Here is a 16,298-nt window from a genome sequence, read left to right on the forward strand (position 1 = left end):
GCTAAAAATCGTGAAAAGCGATTGTAAGATATACCGTCAGTAAATTACAGCTCCATTTTATGAAACTACAGCAACATGGTGCTTTCAGGGGCCGAAACAAACGTGAGAGAGAAATGATTTAGCAGTGTTTATTGTTGCTCTGCTTCTCTCACAGGTGTGTTTACAGTTTGCAAGCTAAAACTAGATGAAGAGGGTCTTTTGTAGGGGTTGTGGTGGCACTGTGGGTTGTTTCGCTCATGAAATATGTAAAAGCTACACCTTCACTGCACACTTTCATCCTAGCTGTGGCTCCAACAGCGCTGCCGTCTCCGTTTTCTGTTTTTCCTTCTTGGTTAGAGTTTAATGGAGAAATGATTAATCTGTTGGTAGGAACCTGACATAAAGAACATGTCAGGTAAACGCTCTCCTCATGATGAGTTCTCTGTCTCATTTGGTGCTGTTGTCAGTAAGGTTTACTCACTGAGCTGGGAAGGATTGGCTTTTATTCCATTTCATCTTCAGCAATTTGAATAAACAGTGTAGGGAGCTTGGGTGTGGCCATTTAAAATTAAATATTTAATTTAATTGCATTTTTTTTTTGGGACAAACTTTTACCGACGGCTGCATCTCGATTGGGGGCACGCTGGGTTATTTTCAATTAGCATTTCATAGCTTTACAAGGGTTACACAAAGCAGCGTTTAAGTGAGGCCACAGGTTAAAATATCCCTATAGCTTTTAATATATTTTGGGAATATGTGTTAATTTGGCTGACTGTGAAAAAAAACTGTGTGCAAACAAATTGTACCTTGTCAGGTTGAATTATTCAAAACGAAGGACCAGCCCTCTCCACTGTTGCTCTCCCTGACTGTATTCACACAGTCTCACAAATAACTGTTTTCACCTTGAGGCATGAATGTCAAAAAAAATGCTGAAATGAAATGGAAATGAGTCTAATCTTACTTCTTTGTTTTATAAGGCCAATAGCTACTACAATACATCAGAAGTAGATGAGAAAAGTGTGGTTGTCTCATAGTAATTTCATGCTGTGCTCATCTTTAAGTCTGTCTGTAGAGCTTCAGACACCTTCTTAAACTGTCGAACTGAAAATGATCTTGAAAAGTCACATCAGGTAAAGCTACATATGCTGCTACATTTCTCATCAGGGACTGGATGCGGCAGCCTGTGACGCTTCAAAATTCAACCAAACCACTGTGACTGAGGATATTATAATATTGCTTTGACATACCCGCATACCCCTGTGTATTTTATCACTTATCTTAATGCAGCAGAGAATGGAGAAGTTACTTTTTCAATAGAAGTTAATTAATCCTGAATTTTATTACAATATTGACATATTTCCATTCCCCATAATTATGAAAGTGTGTGTGTGAGAAAGAAGAGTCATTAGAAGTATAGACAGAGCTAATATGAAAGGAGTCACGTGCGTCTGGGAATCCACAAACTGTAAATAGTGATGCATAAGTTATGATTACGATGTGTGGTATTAAGCATGGATTAAGCATCAAACAAGTTTACAAAATATCTGAAGCCGTATTGTAAATAGTGTACTGTATTACTGTCTTTGCAGTGAGTGATGTTACAGCCAACTGCTATGACAGCTCGCCCCCTGCTGTTCAATAGTGGCAACAACAGGATTAAAGTACTTCTCATCTAATCCTGGTGTTACATATTAAGCCAACTGTGTTTTCATACCTTTAACGGCTGACTTTTTTTTTTTAATGTCAGCAAACGTCTTACGAGCTGTCAGAATTTCTCTGAAAGTGTTAGACCTCGTACTATAACTCATAATATTCAAACATCCAATCAGGGACGTAAAATAGGACTCATTTACATTTTGAAAGTCTTTATGTTGGCAAATTATTATGATTATTATATCTTATCACACCTTAATTCTCAGATCAAAACAAACTTTGAATATACCATATGACTGAACAGAAATACGGTACAACCGTATAGGTATTTCTTACTGGAATTAATGTGGTCTATTTTCAATATAGCACCTATTTTAAAATAATTTATTATTAGTAGAGTCGTAGAGTAGTAAACCATGGAAATATCTGTAAATTGTGTTGTTTTTCTTACCATTTGTGGTTTCTTCTATTTAATGAATGAGCTACTGCTACTGAAGAATAGCGACTGAGCCTTTTTGGGAGATGGGATCATATATTCATTTATGAATCATGGCTGTTACCTAGAATGTTAAATCCATGGCACTTGCATCCTAGAATAGCAAACTGCAGCTTAATTGGATTTTTGCAACTGGTGCTACGTTCAAGTTAAGTGGGAAAGATTTTCGTAAAGTGGCCCTAATCAATATTTTTATGATAACAATGGATCAAATGACTTTGTGTTATGTAAAAGACGTGACCACAGAGTTTTCACTGTCCCCAAGAAGAAACACAGTTCATGCAGGTTTAATGAAACACTTCACTGCGTGGCTAAAAACAAATGAATTTAATAAAATCCAAATAAAAATAATTATATTTGAATATATTTTCCGGCAGCAAACTTACATTTACCATCTTTCCCGCATGACATGAATGCAGCATTAGTGTAAAAGCAAGGATCTGAACCACTTCCTCACGACCCAGAAACCACATACAACTATCTGCCAGAGGGGACTTTTTTCTGACGTGTGCCAGACTGCCAGCTACCACCTAAGGGCTAGATTTGGATCATGTGAGGCTTTCTGGCAGTTCAGCTCTACTATGCTCAGCGTTCCCCTCTGTCCGTCCTCCCACACCAGAGGAGAAACATGCCCTGAGATTGACTTTTCTGTAACCAGGAATAGCTTTTAGGCCCACAAGCAAAGTCAGACCTCTATCCATTTAATCAGGGGAATCTTTTTTTTTTCTTCTGCAAGTCTGGATGATTTGGGGTTACATGTCTGCAGGCTCTGTTGATGTCAAACTGGCACACAGGAAATCTTGACTGGAGGGAATAAAAGCTTATGCTAAGGCGCTTAGACTCAGAGGTGCTGCAGAGGTTCAGGAAGTCAGAGTGTTTTTCAGGTAAAAAAGGGTTCCACCTTTTCTTTTCCTCTCTAAAATTTGTATTAAATTATTTGACAGATACAGACAAAAATCACACATTTAAAAATGGGTCACTTGTAGTCACTCCTGTCTAGATGTGGTATTGTATGGCATGTCTGTTTACCCCACACTTACCCACCCATGAATGTGACATATTTTACTAATTTACCTTCAACATATGGTGCTGGGAAAAAGCATGTCACTGCTGTTATTAGCTATTCAGCTTAAAAACAGCAGAGGAAAAAAAAATATATCTACTCTATAAAGTATGTAAATATATTTAATTATATAATTATTTATTTTCTGTTGTATGATGCCTTCTTCAATTTGTTCAGTGTAACAGTTGAATGGCTGATTATATATACTGTCTATGGTTGATTGCCAAGGGTTGCAGGTTGAAAAAGGTTTTCCGGCGTCAGAATCTCCTCAGAATAAAACTGGTTTGCTTACAGCTTGAAACGTGTGACGTGCTGCAGATAAGCTTCATGTTTCCTCACGCGCTTCTTCTTGAAATATATAAATAACACGAAAAGCTTCTACATGAAAACGGTGTGAGAATTTGTGACCTCACCCAGCCGCACACTGCCAGATCACAGGTCCTGTTTCGTCTCTCTCATTATGCCTCAACATTTCTGTTTTCCCGTTAACAAAATGGAAAGAACTGGTTTCTGTAAAGATGATGTTGATGTTTACATCTAGAACACAGCCTCTTGAGGTTAATAATGGAGAATTACTGCACTGGCAAGATCATTCTGCTCTCTCATGGTCCAATCAAAATGTTAATATGCGTGTTCTGTCATAAAAACTTCTGCCAGGACTTTACTTGTGTGTACATTGTTTTTTTTTTCTACCCCCATCTGTCCTGTTATGATTCCCTCTCTTCTTGCCAATGTAAATGTTTTGTACGACTACATGGTTTGTATATGAGAAATGCATTGTAACTGCATAATTTTAAAACCTTTACAGTGTAAAACACCAGAAACGCAAATGTCTTCTTTTGTCATTTATAAAAACAGAATAAATTAACTGTAATGGAAAATGATTCAGCAGAGTGTCCAGTTTCATGCATTTAGATGCTGCCACGGTGGACGTTCAGGGTCCATTTTGGAGATTGATAAATTGGATTTCTGACTCAGCAGTAACTGTCACCAGTAACACTGTCCCATAATTCACTGCAGGACAGTGACATGTTGTCACTGGCCTGCAGCCTTACAGGTCACATTGTAATCAGCTCTTGTCCATTTCTTCTTCACAACCTGTTTGGCTGCAAACAGTCCTGCAGTGAGTTGACAATTCTTTTTCTAGCCTGCTGATATTTTCCCATTGTGGAGGTTTTAATCATTCACCTACAAACATAAGAACACGTTGGAATCAGTGACGACATTCACCTCCATTAACCGCCATTACTGGATGTCTAACCATAGCTTGTTCCAGTTATAAAAAGAACCCTAAATTACAGTCCTAAGTGAGGACCAGTAGGTGTTCTGACTTTTTCTTTCAGTTACTCTTAGTAGAAGCACAAGAACAAACCTATTTTCCCCCCTTGCCGCCTTTGATTTTCTGGATCTCCTTAGAGCTCAGGATCAGCATGCCGTTCTTGAAGCGCCCCATCTGACCTGAGGGGGCTGAGCCAGGACCAGAGGACACCTTCTTCTTGTCCCTGGTGAAGACAGCAGTGCAGAGAAATACATGTTTCAACCAAAGATGCAGACAGAGATGCAACAACAGGGCCCCTGTACAAACATCTGTCAACTGGAAATTTACTGATGCCAAATCTTAGAGGATGTTAGACTTTTCTATCCAAAGTTTATGATGAACTGGTGTTTAAGAAAGATGCGTTTTGTATAAAAGATCAACATAGATAATGATACATTTTCTGTCAACATGTTTGCCAGTATGTAAACCTGAGTGTTCGATTTCACGTTTTTCAGGAAAATATTTACGGTTCACCCACCTTTGATTATTGTGCTTCTTCTTTTTCTTCAGGTCCTAGAGGGCAGGTAAACATGGTTAGAATAAGAATTTTCTATTTACTATTTTAGTATTAGTATATATATCTATATATATATGAATAGCATATCCTTTAAACAGTTTAATGGAAGTTAATCCCTGGTCTGAACTTACAGTCCCTGTAACCTTTTAACCAACAAGCAAACAATAAACACTCACCTGCCAGTTTGTTTTTCTTGAGGCTGGTATTTCGGTTACTTTGTCCACCCCATTAAATCTGTTAGTTTTAGATAGGTGTACATAATAAACTGGCAACTGAGTGTGTATCTATGCATATGTAAAAATAAGAGACCCTAGCTATGGATTACCCCTGAGACTTACTGAAGGTGCAGGTCTTACCGGCTGAACCTCCTCCTTTGCTTTCTGCTTCTTTTCTTTGATCTGCTGCTGCAGCACCCTGTAGTTGACATAGTCCTTCTTAGGACGCTGATTAAGAGACAATAAATGGGGCAATGAATTGGTCATTCAATGGTGCGATGCTGAGGACATGCAGAGAACTTTCGATAAACAATCATCAGTCTTCCTTACTCTGGCTCCCAGCATGATCGCTCTGTCCTGCTCAAAAACTCGCTGCTGCTCCTTCTTATAGCCTGTGATTCCAAACCGATGGACCTCCAGACGAGCCTGACGTGAATGCACATAAACACAGTATAACACTTTATCATAGATATTAAATGGGCTAAATGTTAGGTAATCTTATTAATTCAGTGCACATCATCAGTATAAATGTTTCACTTAAAAACATAAAACACATAAAAAAGCCATATACAGTAAATTGTATGAGAATTGTCACCTTTTCCAAACTGAGTTCTTCAGACTGATCGCTTTGCTTCTTCTCTGTTATCTGAAGGGGCTTTGACATGAGGACAGCACAGACCCAATGGTGACAAAGACAAGAAGAAAGGGAATGTGAAATGAAAACAGAGAACAGAGAACTTAGTCTCATCTGTCCTTTTATAAATGAAGTACACAGAGAAAGCTAAAGTAGCACTGGCTTACAGGCATTTTGTCTTTGGCTGGTGTCTGCTTGGTCTTCTGTTTTTTTCTGGGGTCTTGAAATGCCACTACCTCCACCTGGTTCGCCTGCTGGACTGTGTGACCTGAGTGAGACAGGATACATAAAACCAGTTAAACCAATATGTCTTATAAAATGGTCAGAGAAATCTTTGTATGATTCCTGGAAACAAAGCAAGGAAGCAGAGAACAACAAAAGTCTCTGTGACATGTGAGCAGTGTTGTTACACAGCTTGCTGCCATGCTGCCTACCTGTCAGCTCAGTCTCTGGTTGCTGCAGCCGGTGACCATTACCCTCATGTGCTGCTCTGTAGTCTTCAGTGCAAATGTCCTTGGCTGTAGGGAACTCTTCCTCCTCTTCCTCACACTGCTTTCGTTTTTTCTTCTTCTGAGACTTAAGCTTCTTTTTTGATGCTGGTCCATTACCTGCATCATAAAGTCAACAACACGAGCATGAAACGAGTCTGATTCCAGTCCAAACTTAAGGCAGAGCTAACCGTCCATCTGCTCTGACTCAGATAAACACAAGCTGAGTAACACAATGAATTGTTCCTGTTTTTAAAAGTTATATCTTGCCAGCACCCGATGGTAAAACAATTAGAAAGAAGGAACAGTAGCTCGTAAAGCTAGCAACATAGCTAACTAGCGTTACACTTACCAAAGTCATAAAGCTTATCCAACACGTTTTCAAGAAACAGACAATCTTCGTCTTCTTTCCCGTTTGTCTTTGAGTTCATTTTAAGATAAGAGTACAGAAACAGGTTCGCAACAAAAGAGAGAGAGAGAAAAAAATAGCCGCTAATAGCAGCTCACTACGAATGACAACAAACCGTGAAAGCACATGGGACACCCGGCGGGTTTGGTCCTTCCTGGCTACCGTAGGTACGGAATCTGCCACGGAAATGCCAGCTTACACGCCCATGTGAAGTTCTGCAGCTGCTCTTATCAACCAGAAGTATTCGATCAAGAGGCCGGACTGTATAGATATCTATGCACGTCTGACTTCACCGGATGCGGCGTCTATGTGCTGATAAAGTGTGATAAAATATGTCATCCAAAGCTGTTTATTCGGTACGTATGCTTTGCTTTTGCCAGAGGGCTAAGCTAATATTTAGCTCTCTGCTGGAACTCGGTGCCCACTATTTGACATTTGATTCAAACAGGTGAACGACAAATTCATACTTGGGTAACAACAAAGCTTCGTAACATACTGTTGCTTGTTGTAGTTAATAAAAAAAAATATCACGTGCATGTAATTAATGGTTTGTTTAGCGGCGGAGTTTCCACTACAGGACAAGGTTGTTTTGCAATCTCCATGTTGACATACATTTCACTTCGACTTTCCTGATGCCACAGATTTTGGTGCAGCAACATGTTTGGTCAGATCTACAGTGAACACCAAAGTGCAGAACATATTCCATCCGATCATAGCTGTAGTCACTGCTTGATTACACTGAATCTTGACAACAGAAAATAATATTTAAGTATTTAATGGTTATGATTTTTTCTTTCTTCTAGCATAGAGACCCTATGCTGAAGAAGAGAGATGACTTTGAGGACATTTTGGAGGAGAGGAGGAACTCCAGTGACCTCAGATACGCTCTCAGATGTTACACTCCTGTTCTTTACAAGGGAGTGTCTCCCTGCAAAGCCGGCATGCTGAAGAACATGGTGCTTCAGTCTGATCAGCTACACTATGTCATCAATCAGGTAGAGTAGAGGTTGTCTGACAGTAGTTTGTCATTCTGGTTATACGTGACCAGGGACATAAGTATAAGTGGTTGTAAGCTTACGTTAAAAACTTGGCGGGTTAGTTAAGTCTTATTTACATTTTTTGTGATTGATTTTTGTGACAGACGTACATTTCTATCACTAATTAACAGAAAATTGTTTAATTTATAGTAAAATATTACATTAGTTTCTAAAAAGTCAAGTTTTTCTTTCTGAGTTTCAGACAAATTATGAACAAGAGGGTTAAATGTCAAATACATCTACCAGATTCAAAAAGTCTTCTTTTCTTATTACTATTGTAGAGGGTGATATTTTATTTTGAATTGTAAAGGTTTCCAAAGACACAGGCAGGGCTGTTGATGACATCCAGGAGGAGGCATCGGCCATCTTGGAGGAGATGGCTCACCGCATGCAGCTCAGCACCATTCGCTTTTTCGCCTTCACACTCAGCAAAGTCTTCAAAACCTTGTTCAGGAGCATCTGTGTCAATGAAGAAGGCATTCAGAGGGTGAGCGTACACACAACCAAGTGTCTGTGAAAAGTTCAAAACACTATTAAGATGACTGACACACACGACACCTAACTTGTGTTTGCATTGTTGTTAGCTCCAACAGGCCATTCAGGAGCACCCAGTCGTCCTACTACCCAGTCACCGTAGTTACATGGACTTCCTGCTGATGTCATACCTCCTGTACACCTACGACCTGGCTCTGCCTGTCATTGCTGCAGGAATGGGTAAGAACTGGAATGAACATGAGTGTACATGCTGTTTCCAGTTTAGTAAGTACACACAACAAGTCTTTGTTTTGTCCACCCCATTCAACATTCATGAGGAAGACAGAACATTCGAAACATCTCATTACAATGCAGTTCAGTAACTCACCGTCACAATTTGCACATGAAATAAAAGTGAGTTTCCCTGCAGACTTCATGGGGATGAAGTTTGTTGGGGAGATGCTGCGGATGTCTGGAGCTTTCTTCATTCGACGGTCGTTTGGTGGAGACAAACTGTACTGGGCCGTCTTCTCAGAATACGTCAAGACCATGCTTAAGGTGAGGATACAGCGTTTCTTTTTTTTCCATTTCCATATTTTAGAGATGCTAAGCTTTGGAAGACAATTAACACAATGATTTTTTTTAAACTCCAGAATGGACTTGCACCAGTTGAATTTTTCCTGGAGGGGACGAGAAGCCGAACGTGCAAGTCTTTGACTCCAAAGTTAGGTAAGGAACAAAAAAAAAAAAAAAGAAAAAAAAAAGCAACATCATTACATCAGCATCATTACTAATTCTTTCATTCAGTGATTTTATTTATGAATTTTCTTTCTCTGACTCTCAGTTTTATCTTTGTCTTTCTCCAGGTCTGTTGAATATAGTGATGGATCCATTCTTTAAGGGAGAAGTGTTTGACGTTAACTTGGTCCCAATCAGCATCAGCTATGAGAGGATCCTGGAGGAGGCGCTCTATGCCAGAGAACTACTGGGTGTACCCAAACCCAAAGAGTCCACTTCAGTGAGTCAAACTTTGAACTTGTTCATATATATATAAAAAAATAACATACTGCCATTTGCGGTGAACAGTAAAAGCTGTGCAGTTGTTGAAGTCAAAATTTATATTTTGCAGCCTGAAAAAAATCTGTATGTATTTACTAATGTATGGACTGTTTCCTTTGTCCTCTGTGTTGTTTGTAGGGTCTGATTAAAGCCAGAAAGGTCCTCAGTGAAGACTACGGCAGTATCCATGTGTACTTTGGTCAACCTGTGTCCGTCAGAAGTTTAGCCGAGGGCAGAGTTAACCGCTCCCAGTTCAACCTGGTACCAAGGTACCACATACCACCATTAAATTATCTGTGGAGTCTAAAGGGATACTAAAACAAAACTAAAATCTCTTTTTTGTTCTGGTCTTGTGCGTATACTATTGGAACTGAGCTCAATACTGTTAAATGTTAAGTTAATCCACACTTAAAAATGACATTTTGGCTGTTGTTTGTTTAGTGTTCACATCTCCAAAATGTCTGATTACATCTTGATTTAATGTGTTTTTAATATTTTTCTCCATAAGCTTCTAACAGAAACAAACGGTAATTAAAAAAAACATGGAATGACTATTAGCTTTCCATTTTCAGACACATCCCTAAGAAGCCTGGTGAGGAGATCCACAAATTTGTGAATGACTCGGCCTACAGGCTGGTTCGGGCCCAGGAGGAGAACATGGTCCTGAAGCCGTGGGTCCTTCTGGCCTCCCTGCTGCTCCAGAACCACCACCAGAACAAGGAGCTGGGGCAGAAACAGGGGATAGCACTGGACGAGCTGACTGAACGAGCTGTGTGGCTCAGGGATCTTTCCCGACAGTATGGAGCCTTCCTCCACTGGCCTGGTACAGTATGAGCCCGACCCCCCTTTAGACAGATTCAGTCTTACGACAGTGATACTGAAGACTCTGTGTACTCAAGTGTTTTGACAAACAAAAAGCCCCTGTTAAGAATCAAATGTGGTGTTTGTGTGGAGCAGATTGATGGGGGGGGCGTCCTTTTGCTACACAGATTTGCATATTGATTAAGTCTGATACTGCATGTCATTGTGGCTATGATTATATGGCAAGAGTTCGGCCTCTATGTTTTATATAAAACTAACATTTAACGGCTCCTCTATCCCTTCCTTCTTATCTTCTTCATCCACCTCTGTCTATTCTGACTTTTTTTTCCTTGTCTCATTCAGACCACATGCCTCCATCAGAAGTAGTCTCCTCCAGCCTTTCACTGCACCGAGGTCTAGTGAAGATCTCTGAGGGGAGAGTCCAGCTGGCATTGGAACATGGTTTGTATTAACTTGTTTGACTTTCTTGCTTTGTTTTTTGCGTACCCACGTTCTTCTTTTATTCCTTGTAATATCAACACAATCCTACAAAGTTAAGCTGAATAATGCATTTTAGGCATCCAGCTGTCATCTATCTCATAGAGCAACAAACAAACTGTGCCAGGGTGAAAGCCACAGTCTGTCATCAGACAGTAAAATCAGACAAAAATTAAAGACAGCTCTTACACAACTACCGCTTCTACTTGCTTCCTCATTGTTAGTAAGATGAACAAAAGATTATCCACAGTGATGTAAAACAAATAAGCAAATGCAAGATCTGATAAAACTGTTTTGACATATTTGGACTGTAAATCTTATCTTGAAGCAGGAGGACAAGCGGGGGCGGGGGAACGCCCCAGCACTCTTACCCCAGAAGAGGAGCTTATGGGCCAGGCAGTCATCGTACTCTCCTGCGCCTCCTACAGGAACCAGGCACTGCACGTCTTCCTCCGTCCAGCGCTGTTGGCCTCGGCCATCCACACTGCCTCCTCCAACAAGAAACGTAAGTTAAACAGCTGTTTACTGCAGCAAACAATTGTTTTCTCAACATATTTACATTACAAAGCCAGCTATGATACAGCTGGATAAATGTTAGACATTTAAAATACATATTGCCGTCTTCTACCGCATGTTAATCATTGTGTGTTTTCCAGAGGAGGTGTTTAACAGCTTCAGCTTCCTCAGAAACATGTTCTCCAACGAGTTCATCCTCTGTCCTGGAGCTACAGTGCAGGTGGGGAACATCATTCATACACTGTTGTACTTGAAATAAATGTTTAAATGCTGGCCATACAGGTATACACTACGTTTTTTAAATTTTTCTCTCATGTTATGTGTCTTGTAGGACTTTGAGGAGGCCTGTTATCTCCTGGTGAAGACCGGAGCTCTGCAGGTTACCCAGCAGGAGGTTCTGGTGACTGAAAGAGGACAAAGAACACTGAGCTTCCTCACTAGTTTGCTAGATCCCTTCTTACAAGGATACCAGGTGAAGGAGACACACACAGTGTAGTTTAAATTCATTTTTAGTTAGAATTTAACAAGTCTTAAGTTAGGGCACAAAAGTGCACGCAAACATCATGCTGATTTTCATGAACAGCATCAGAGTAAAGGTTTGTGTGTGCTCTTAACAGCTGATGTCCTCTGGAGGGTGCTGTCAACACAGCATTAACCTTGATGGCTGCATGTTTGTTTGTGTGTGTGTGTCTGTGGTCTCAGGTGGTGTGCGGGTTCCTGTGTGAAGACAACACAGAGGCACTGACAGAAAAACAGTTTATTCCTGTCGTCCGGAAGTTCATCATCAAACATCTTCTAGCAGGTTTTTTCATTTTTTGTTTCCTGTGTCTGTGTTTTCACCTCAGCTCTTAATTAAATGCGCTAACTATGAGTTGTTCATGTGTGTTATCCAGGTAGACTAAGATACACTGAGGTGCTGTCATCTGACCTCCAGAAGAACGCTCTGGCAGCGTTGCTAAGACTTGGAGCTGTACGGAAAATCAAGGGGTATGTTGGTTTTGATCATCCTTGTGTCCCTGGTTGGTTTGATTGGCTGAAGCAACAACCAAGAGTGCCAACACTACAGCGAGAGTCACTGATTTCTGCCTCCTCCTCCAACACCTATTTGAAGAAACGGAGCTTCCTTTAATCCTGTTACAAATTTTCTAATACTTTCTAACAAAGAAATAGTCCCGTAGTAAGCTGTGGTTCTGAAATAAGCATGAACGCTGACTTATGTGGTGCAGAAAGTAACAGTACACCTGGATGTTTTTATTTCAGAGCGGAGCAGGGAACTTTAAAGGTCAACAAGGTGATGGTGAACTCATTGGAAGACACTCTAGGTAAGAAACAAGCTGTCAGCTAGAGCCTAAACGCCCAGCAGCAATAAACAGTGTTTTGGATCTTGTCAGGTCTTTGAAACATCTGAAATTCGTCTGTTTGTCCAGGAGGAAGACTCCCAACTCAGAAAGCCGTCACCGCTCGCCTCTAATTCACCGACCTCATTAGCCAAAGGAGATGAGAGACGATGAAGGGTCGATTGTTTTTTATCTGCATCGACATCTCAGCTCTTCTGCGCGTGGTACAGCACAAGTTGGCGCGGCTTGTCATAAAGGAGGTCCAACCTAACTAACTGCTTTCTATGAGAGGTGGAACAAAAGCCATCTGGAGACAGCTCAGAGCCTTTTATTTTCTTTTTCTTTAATTTCTCTATCTTCTTCTCACCTCTCTTTTCAAAATGCCTTCTTCTTCCTGAGACTCTTCTATTGAAAATCTTTTATATACGTACATAAAACCAGACGATGAGTAAGGCCTTTGAGGGTGTATTGCTTTTGGCTCATTCTGAATAACTAACCTTTTGCAGCCTTGTGAAAGCTTCTGAATGTGCCAACTCCACTCAGGATAGTGGCCATTTTCCATTAATGCATTTGATATGTATCCACTAACTCTCAGCGTGGCTTTTCTTTCTGTTATTCTCAGTGCACCCTTTCATCCAAGCTTCAGTTTGTTTGGTATTAGCTGTCTCTCCTAGTCTTGCCTCTCTTTTATTTTGAGCACTTTAATGAATTTATTCATGCAATGTGGTGTGGACCTGTATCTTAACTGTCCTTTCGTGCACTGTTTTCTCTTTTTTTCCCTAATTTTTTTCTGCTTGTTTTTTTGTGCGTGAAACAGTTGCTAAACTGGATGGATAAGAAAAATATTGAATCTGGTACAAATAATTTTTTTTTGCACTGTATGAACTAAAAAGTTTATATATTTGAGTTGAACTTGCCACGAACCAAAGGCCTACTTCAAAAATAGTACCAGGAGTCAGTGTTGGTTCAAGTTTGCCACCCAGCCACAGGCCTTTTGCCAACAGTCCGAGGTACAAGGACACGCAGTACATTCGTCTTTGTTTACACAGTGGAGATGATGCTACAAGTCTAATGGCAGTGCCACAGAGTTGCCAAACTCCAGATGAAATTGCAGTTAGTTATACTGAAGCACTACTAGCTACACCAAAGGAGTAAGTTTTTGTTGAGTTTTTGTTCACTGTTTGGGGATAATTTACATGTTTTCTCATGTTCTCAAGTCTAGGATAGTTACTGAAGTTGCTTCATAGTTACTGTGTTTTTTAAAAGTCAGGATAAATTCAAAAGTTGTTTAATATTTAGCCTTTATTTATATTAAAAATAAGTGATACGCACCTCATATAATTTTGTTACAAGGGAAAGAAGAAGCAGAAGAACAGACGAGTAACACATCAGGACTTTATGAACAAGGAGCTTGAGGAGTTGGGCCAATGGGTGATTTTTTTTTTTTTTTTTTTTGGGGGGAGACTCAGGATTACCTACTGACACATTGTTCAGAAGTGTGCAAAGTTTTTATCAACGTTTTCAAATTAAAACTAGGGTAGTTTAAAAATCCTTATATTGAAGCTATTTATTTGGTAGCGAACTAGCAGTGCAATCCTGTTACCTTGAAACCCCATCTCAGTGTCAGCAGCAGATTGAGTTTTACTGATACAAGCAGAGCTGCTCGGGAGGCTGAAGAAGACCAATCAGCTGAGTTAAACTTCATGGTCAAAACAAAAAGCCACAGGTTCTCTGGCACTTCATCTGCATCTTAACAAAAACACAGGTCCAATATTCCTGTAAAACACTGGCTAATCATATGGCTGATATTCCTCAAGTTTCAAGTTTTTTTACCTTGATGTTTAGCTAATTTTGAAACTTGCCAAAGTCGCCTGTATATCTTTCACTTCAAAATTATATGCCACCTTCATCTTCTTTGATTTGATGTTGCCAGATACTCAGCTTGAAACACCTGTTCTTAGGCTTCCCTCACTGAGGTTAATTCAGTCACCAACACAGCAGCTCTGCGTTGAAGAAATCTTTGTACAGCTATAATCTGCTTGTCAACATGTCATCCAAAGTGTTTTTTTTTCAGCAGCTTTTATATAATGTCTAAATATTTGATTCCTTTGTGTATTTGTGCGTTTGTGTGTATGTTGTATGTTTTGGGTGAGGCCTTTTAGTACTCAGTGTACAGGCTGATGAAATACAAGAGCATGTTAATAAAGTGTTTTGAAATACAAATCATAGCCCAGATTGTGTCTTTTTTGTGCAGATAAACTGGAGCAACAACAAGATGATCAGATTGATTAAAATTCACTCCATCACCCTCTTAACATCCAGTGTTTGTTTGACAATCAAAGCTCTTGTGTCTCAGACAACTGAGAGAAACTCTTTGATCTTAACTGATTAAAACATGAAGTGATCACATTTCATCATACTGACGTGTTTACACTAATTAACAGAGAAAAGTAGAGATTTCTGAACTTTAAACTTGACATGCACAGCTTCATTCTTCCTGTGAGCGCTGAGCTACACAGCTTAGGGAACCAATCCTCGTGGTTCTCACTGGTCACTGAATTTTTAAAGGTTGCAAACAAAACCGAGAACGTTGGAACTTGAGTGATTCCCCCAAACTCTCTGGGACTCAGCTACAGAACAGCAGCCCTGATGCTAGCAGAGACTCAGGGACAGAGGACATGTCAGCGAGCACTGATTTGCAAGTCAAAAGACACCCAGATATGGTGACAGCCCTTATTCCTGAGAAGGGTCCAGCAGATCCCAGCATGCAAAGTAGTTTCTTAATCGAATCTTAAACCCTGATTAAAACTGGACAAAAAATGTTTAATGTTAAGCTTATAATCATTGTTGACAGGATTTAAATGACGTTATTAAAACCTTCATTAACTTTTATTTTGGCGACCTGGAGGAAGTGAAATAAGCTGCAAACCTAACACTGACACGCATCACTTTACACTTTATATGACAAACTTGTTAGCAAACATTTGCTCATTTACACATCCAGCAGACACAGAGCAACAGTAACACTCGCTTTGGGTTGTGTTGCTAACCTCCCAACAAATACAAGCCCAAAAATTCCCTCTCCTTTTAGCACGAACAATGAGCTGAAAGTAAATCTCACTTTCCATATTACACATAATCACTTCATCTGTTGCTGAAGTAAGGACATTGATCCTGAACTGAAGGACACTGAAATGGTGACAGTTATGTATATCCTGATCATTCTAAAAAAAAAAAGCCCAGTCTTAATCTCATCACTTGTAATCAACTATTTAACAAATAATCAATCGTAGGTTGTGGACAACATCATATTGCATCAAACATTCTCATAAAGCTCGGTTTGGCAGAGGCGGCAGAGATCACTACATACAATCATCCTGTAGGTGTCAGACTTGTCTCTATGTGAGCCCTCTGTTCATGGCAAGTTGTTGATGTACACACACACACACACACACACTATCACAGCAGCATTGTTCATCATGTTTTGTGGCCCTGCTGCTGAGTAAGAGACTGCTGCCAGCAAATCCGCCACTTTCCATCCATATTGCCCTTTCTCTCACTCTCACTCAGTCTCTGACAAATTATAGGTTCATCTAAAGTTGCCATACCAAATTGCTTATATACACACTCCAGTCCATCCATCCATCCATCCATCCATCCATCCACACATCCACCCACCCATTCTCTGCGCCTGCTTTCTCTTTCTCTCCATCCATATCCGTCTCCCTGGTGGTGGTGTATAATAGTGTCAGCCACAGCCGTATCAGCACTTTATCTGCTACATTATGACGAGCTGTATTTAAA

The 16,298-nt window shown here is 40.1% G+C and overlaps 2 protein-coding genes across 4 annotated transcripts; one reads left to right on the forward strand and one right to left on the reverse strand.

Annotated features, from left to right (window-relative positions):
• Positions 1–2,766: 2,766 nt before the first annotated feature.
• On the reverse strand, positions 2,767–6,967 carry c19h1orf131 (chromosome 19 C1orf131 homolog). 2 transcript variants are annotated; one of them, XR_005896447.1, is made up of 9 exons: positions 6,716–6,967; positions 6,310–6,483; positions 6,043–6,143; positions 5,837–5,896; positions 5,572–5,667; positions 5,383–5,469; positions 4,988–5,022; positions 4,503–4,693; positions 2,767–4,426 (listed from the first exon to the last, which is right to left on the reverse strand). XR_005896447.1 is itself a non-coding variant. In XM_041064061.1 (9 exons), exons 1-8 carry the CDS (start codon positions 6,792–6,794, stop codon positions 4,564–4,566), a joined length of 762 nt encoding a protein of 253 aa, XP_040919995.1. In that variant the 5' UTR covers positions 6,795–6,963; the 3' UTR covers positions 2,767–4,379. The 2 variants fall into 2 exon arrangements, 1 of the variants encoding a protein (XP_040919995.1); XM_041064061.1 differs by having other exon boundaries at positions 2,767–4,379; positions 4,564–4,693; positions 6,716–6,963.
• On the forward strand, positions 6,948–14,727 carry gnpat (glyceronephosphate O-acyltransferase). Of its 2 annotated transcripts, none has more exons than XM_041064055.1 (17): positions 6,948–7,128; positions 7,576–7,767; positions 8,120–8,296; positions 8,394–8,523; positions 8,714–8,841; positions 8,937–9,012; positions 9,150–9,301; positions 9,481–9,611; positions 9,915–10,165; positions 10,507–10,605; positions 10,970–11,146; positions 11,298–11,377; positions 11,489–11,629; positions 11,860–11,959; positions 12,051–12,144; positions 12,418–12,479; positions 12,585–14,727. In XM_041064055.1, exons 1-17 carry the CDS (start codon positions 7,105–7,107, stop codon positions 12,626–12,628), a joined length of 2,058 nt encoding a protein of 685 aa, XP_040919989.1. In that variant the 5' UTR covers positions 6,948–7,104; the 3' UTR covers positions 12,629–14,727. The 2 variants fall into 2 exon arrangements, with proteins under 2 accessions (XP_040919989.1, XP_040919990.1); XM_041064056.1 differs by having other exon boundaries at positions 10,973–11,146.
• Positions 14,728–16,298: the final 1,571 nt, after the last annotated feature.

Source organism: Toxotes jaculatrix, chromosome 19 (genome assembly GCF_017976425.1).
Source record: "Toxotes jaculatrix isolate fToxJac2 chromosome 19, fToxJac2.pri, whole genome shotgun sequence".
Lineage (NCBI taxonomy): Eukaryota > Metazoa > Chordata > Actinopteri > Toxotidae > Toxotes > Toxotes jaculatrix.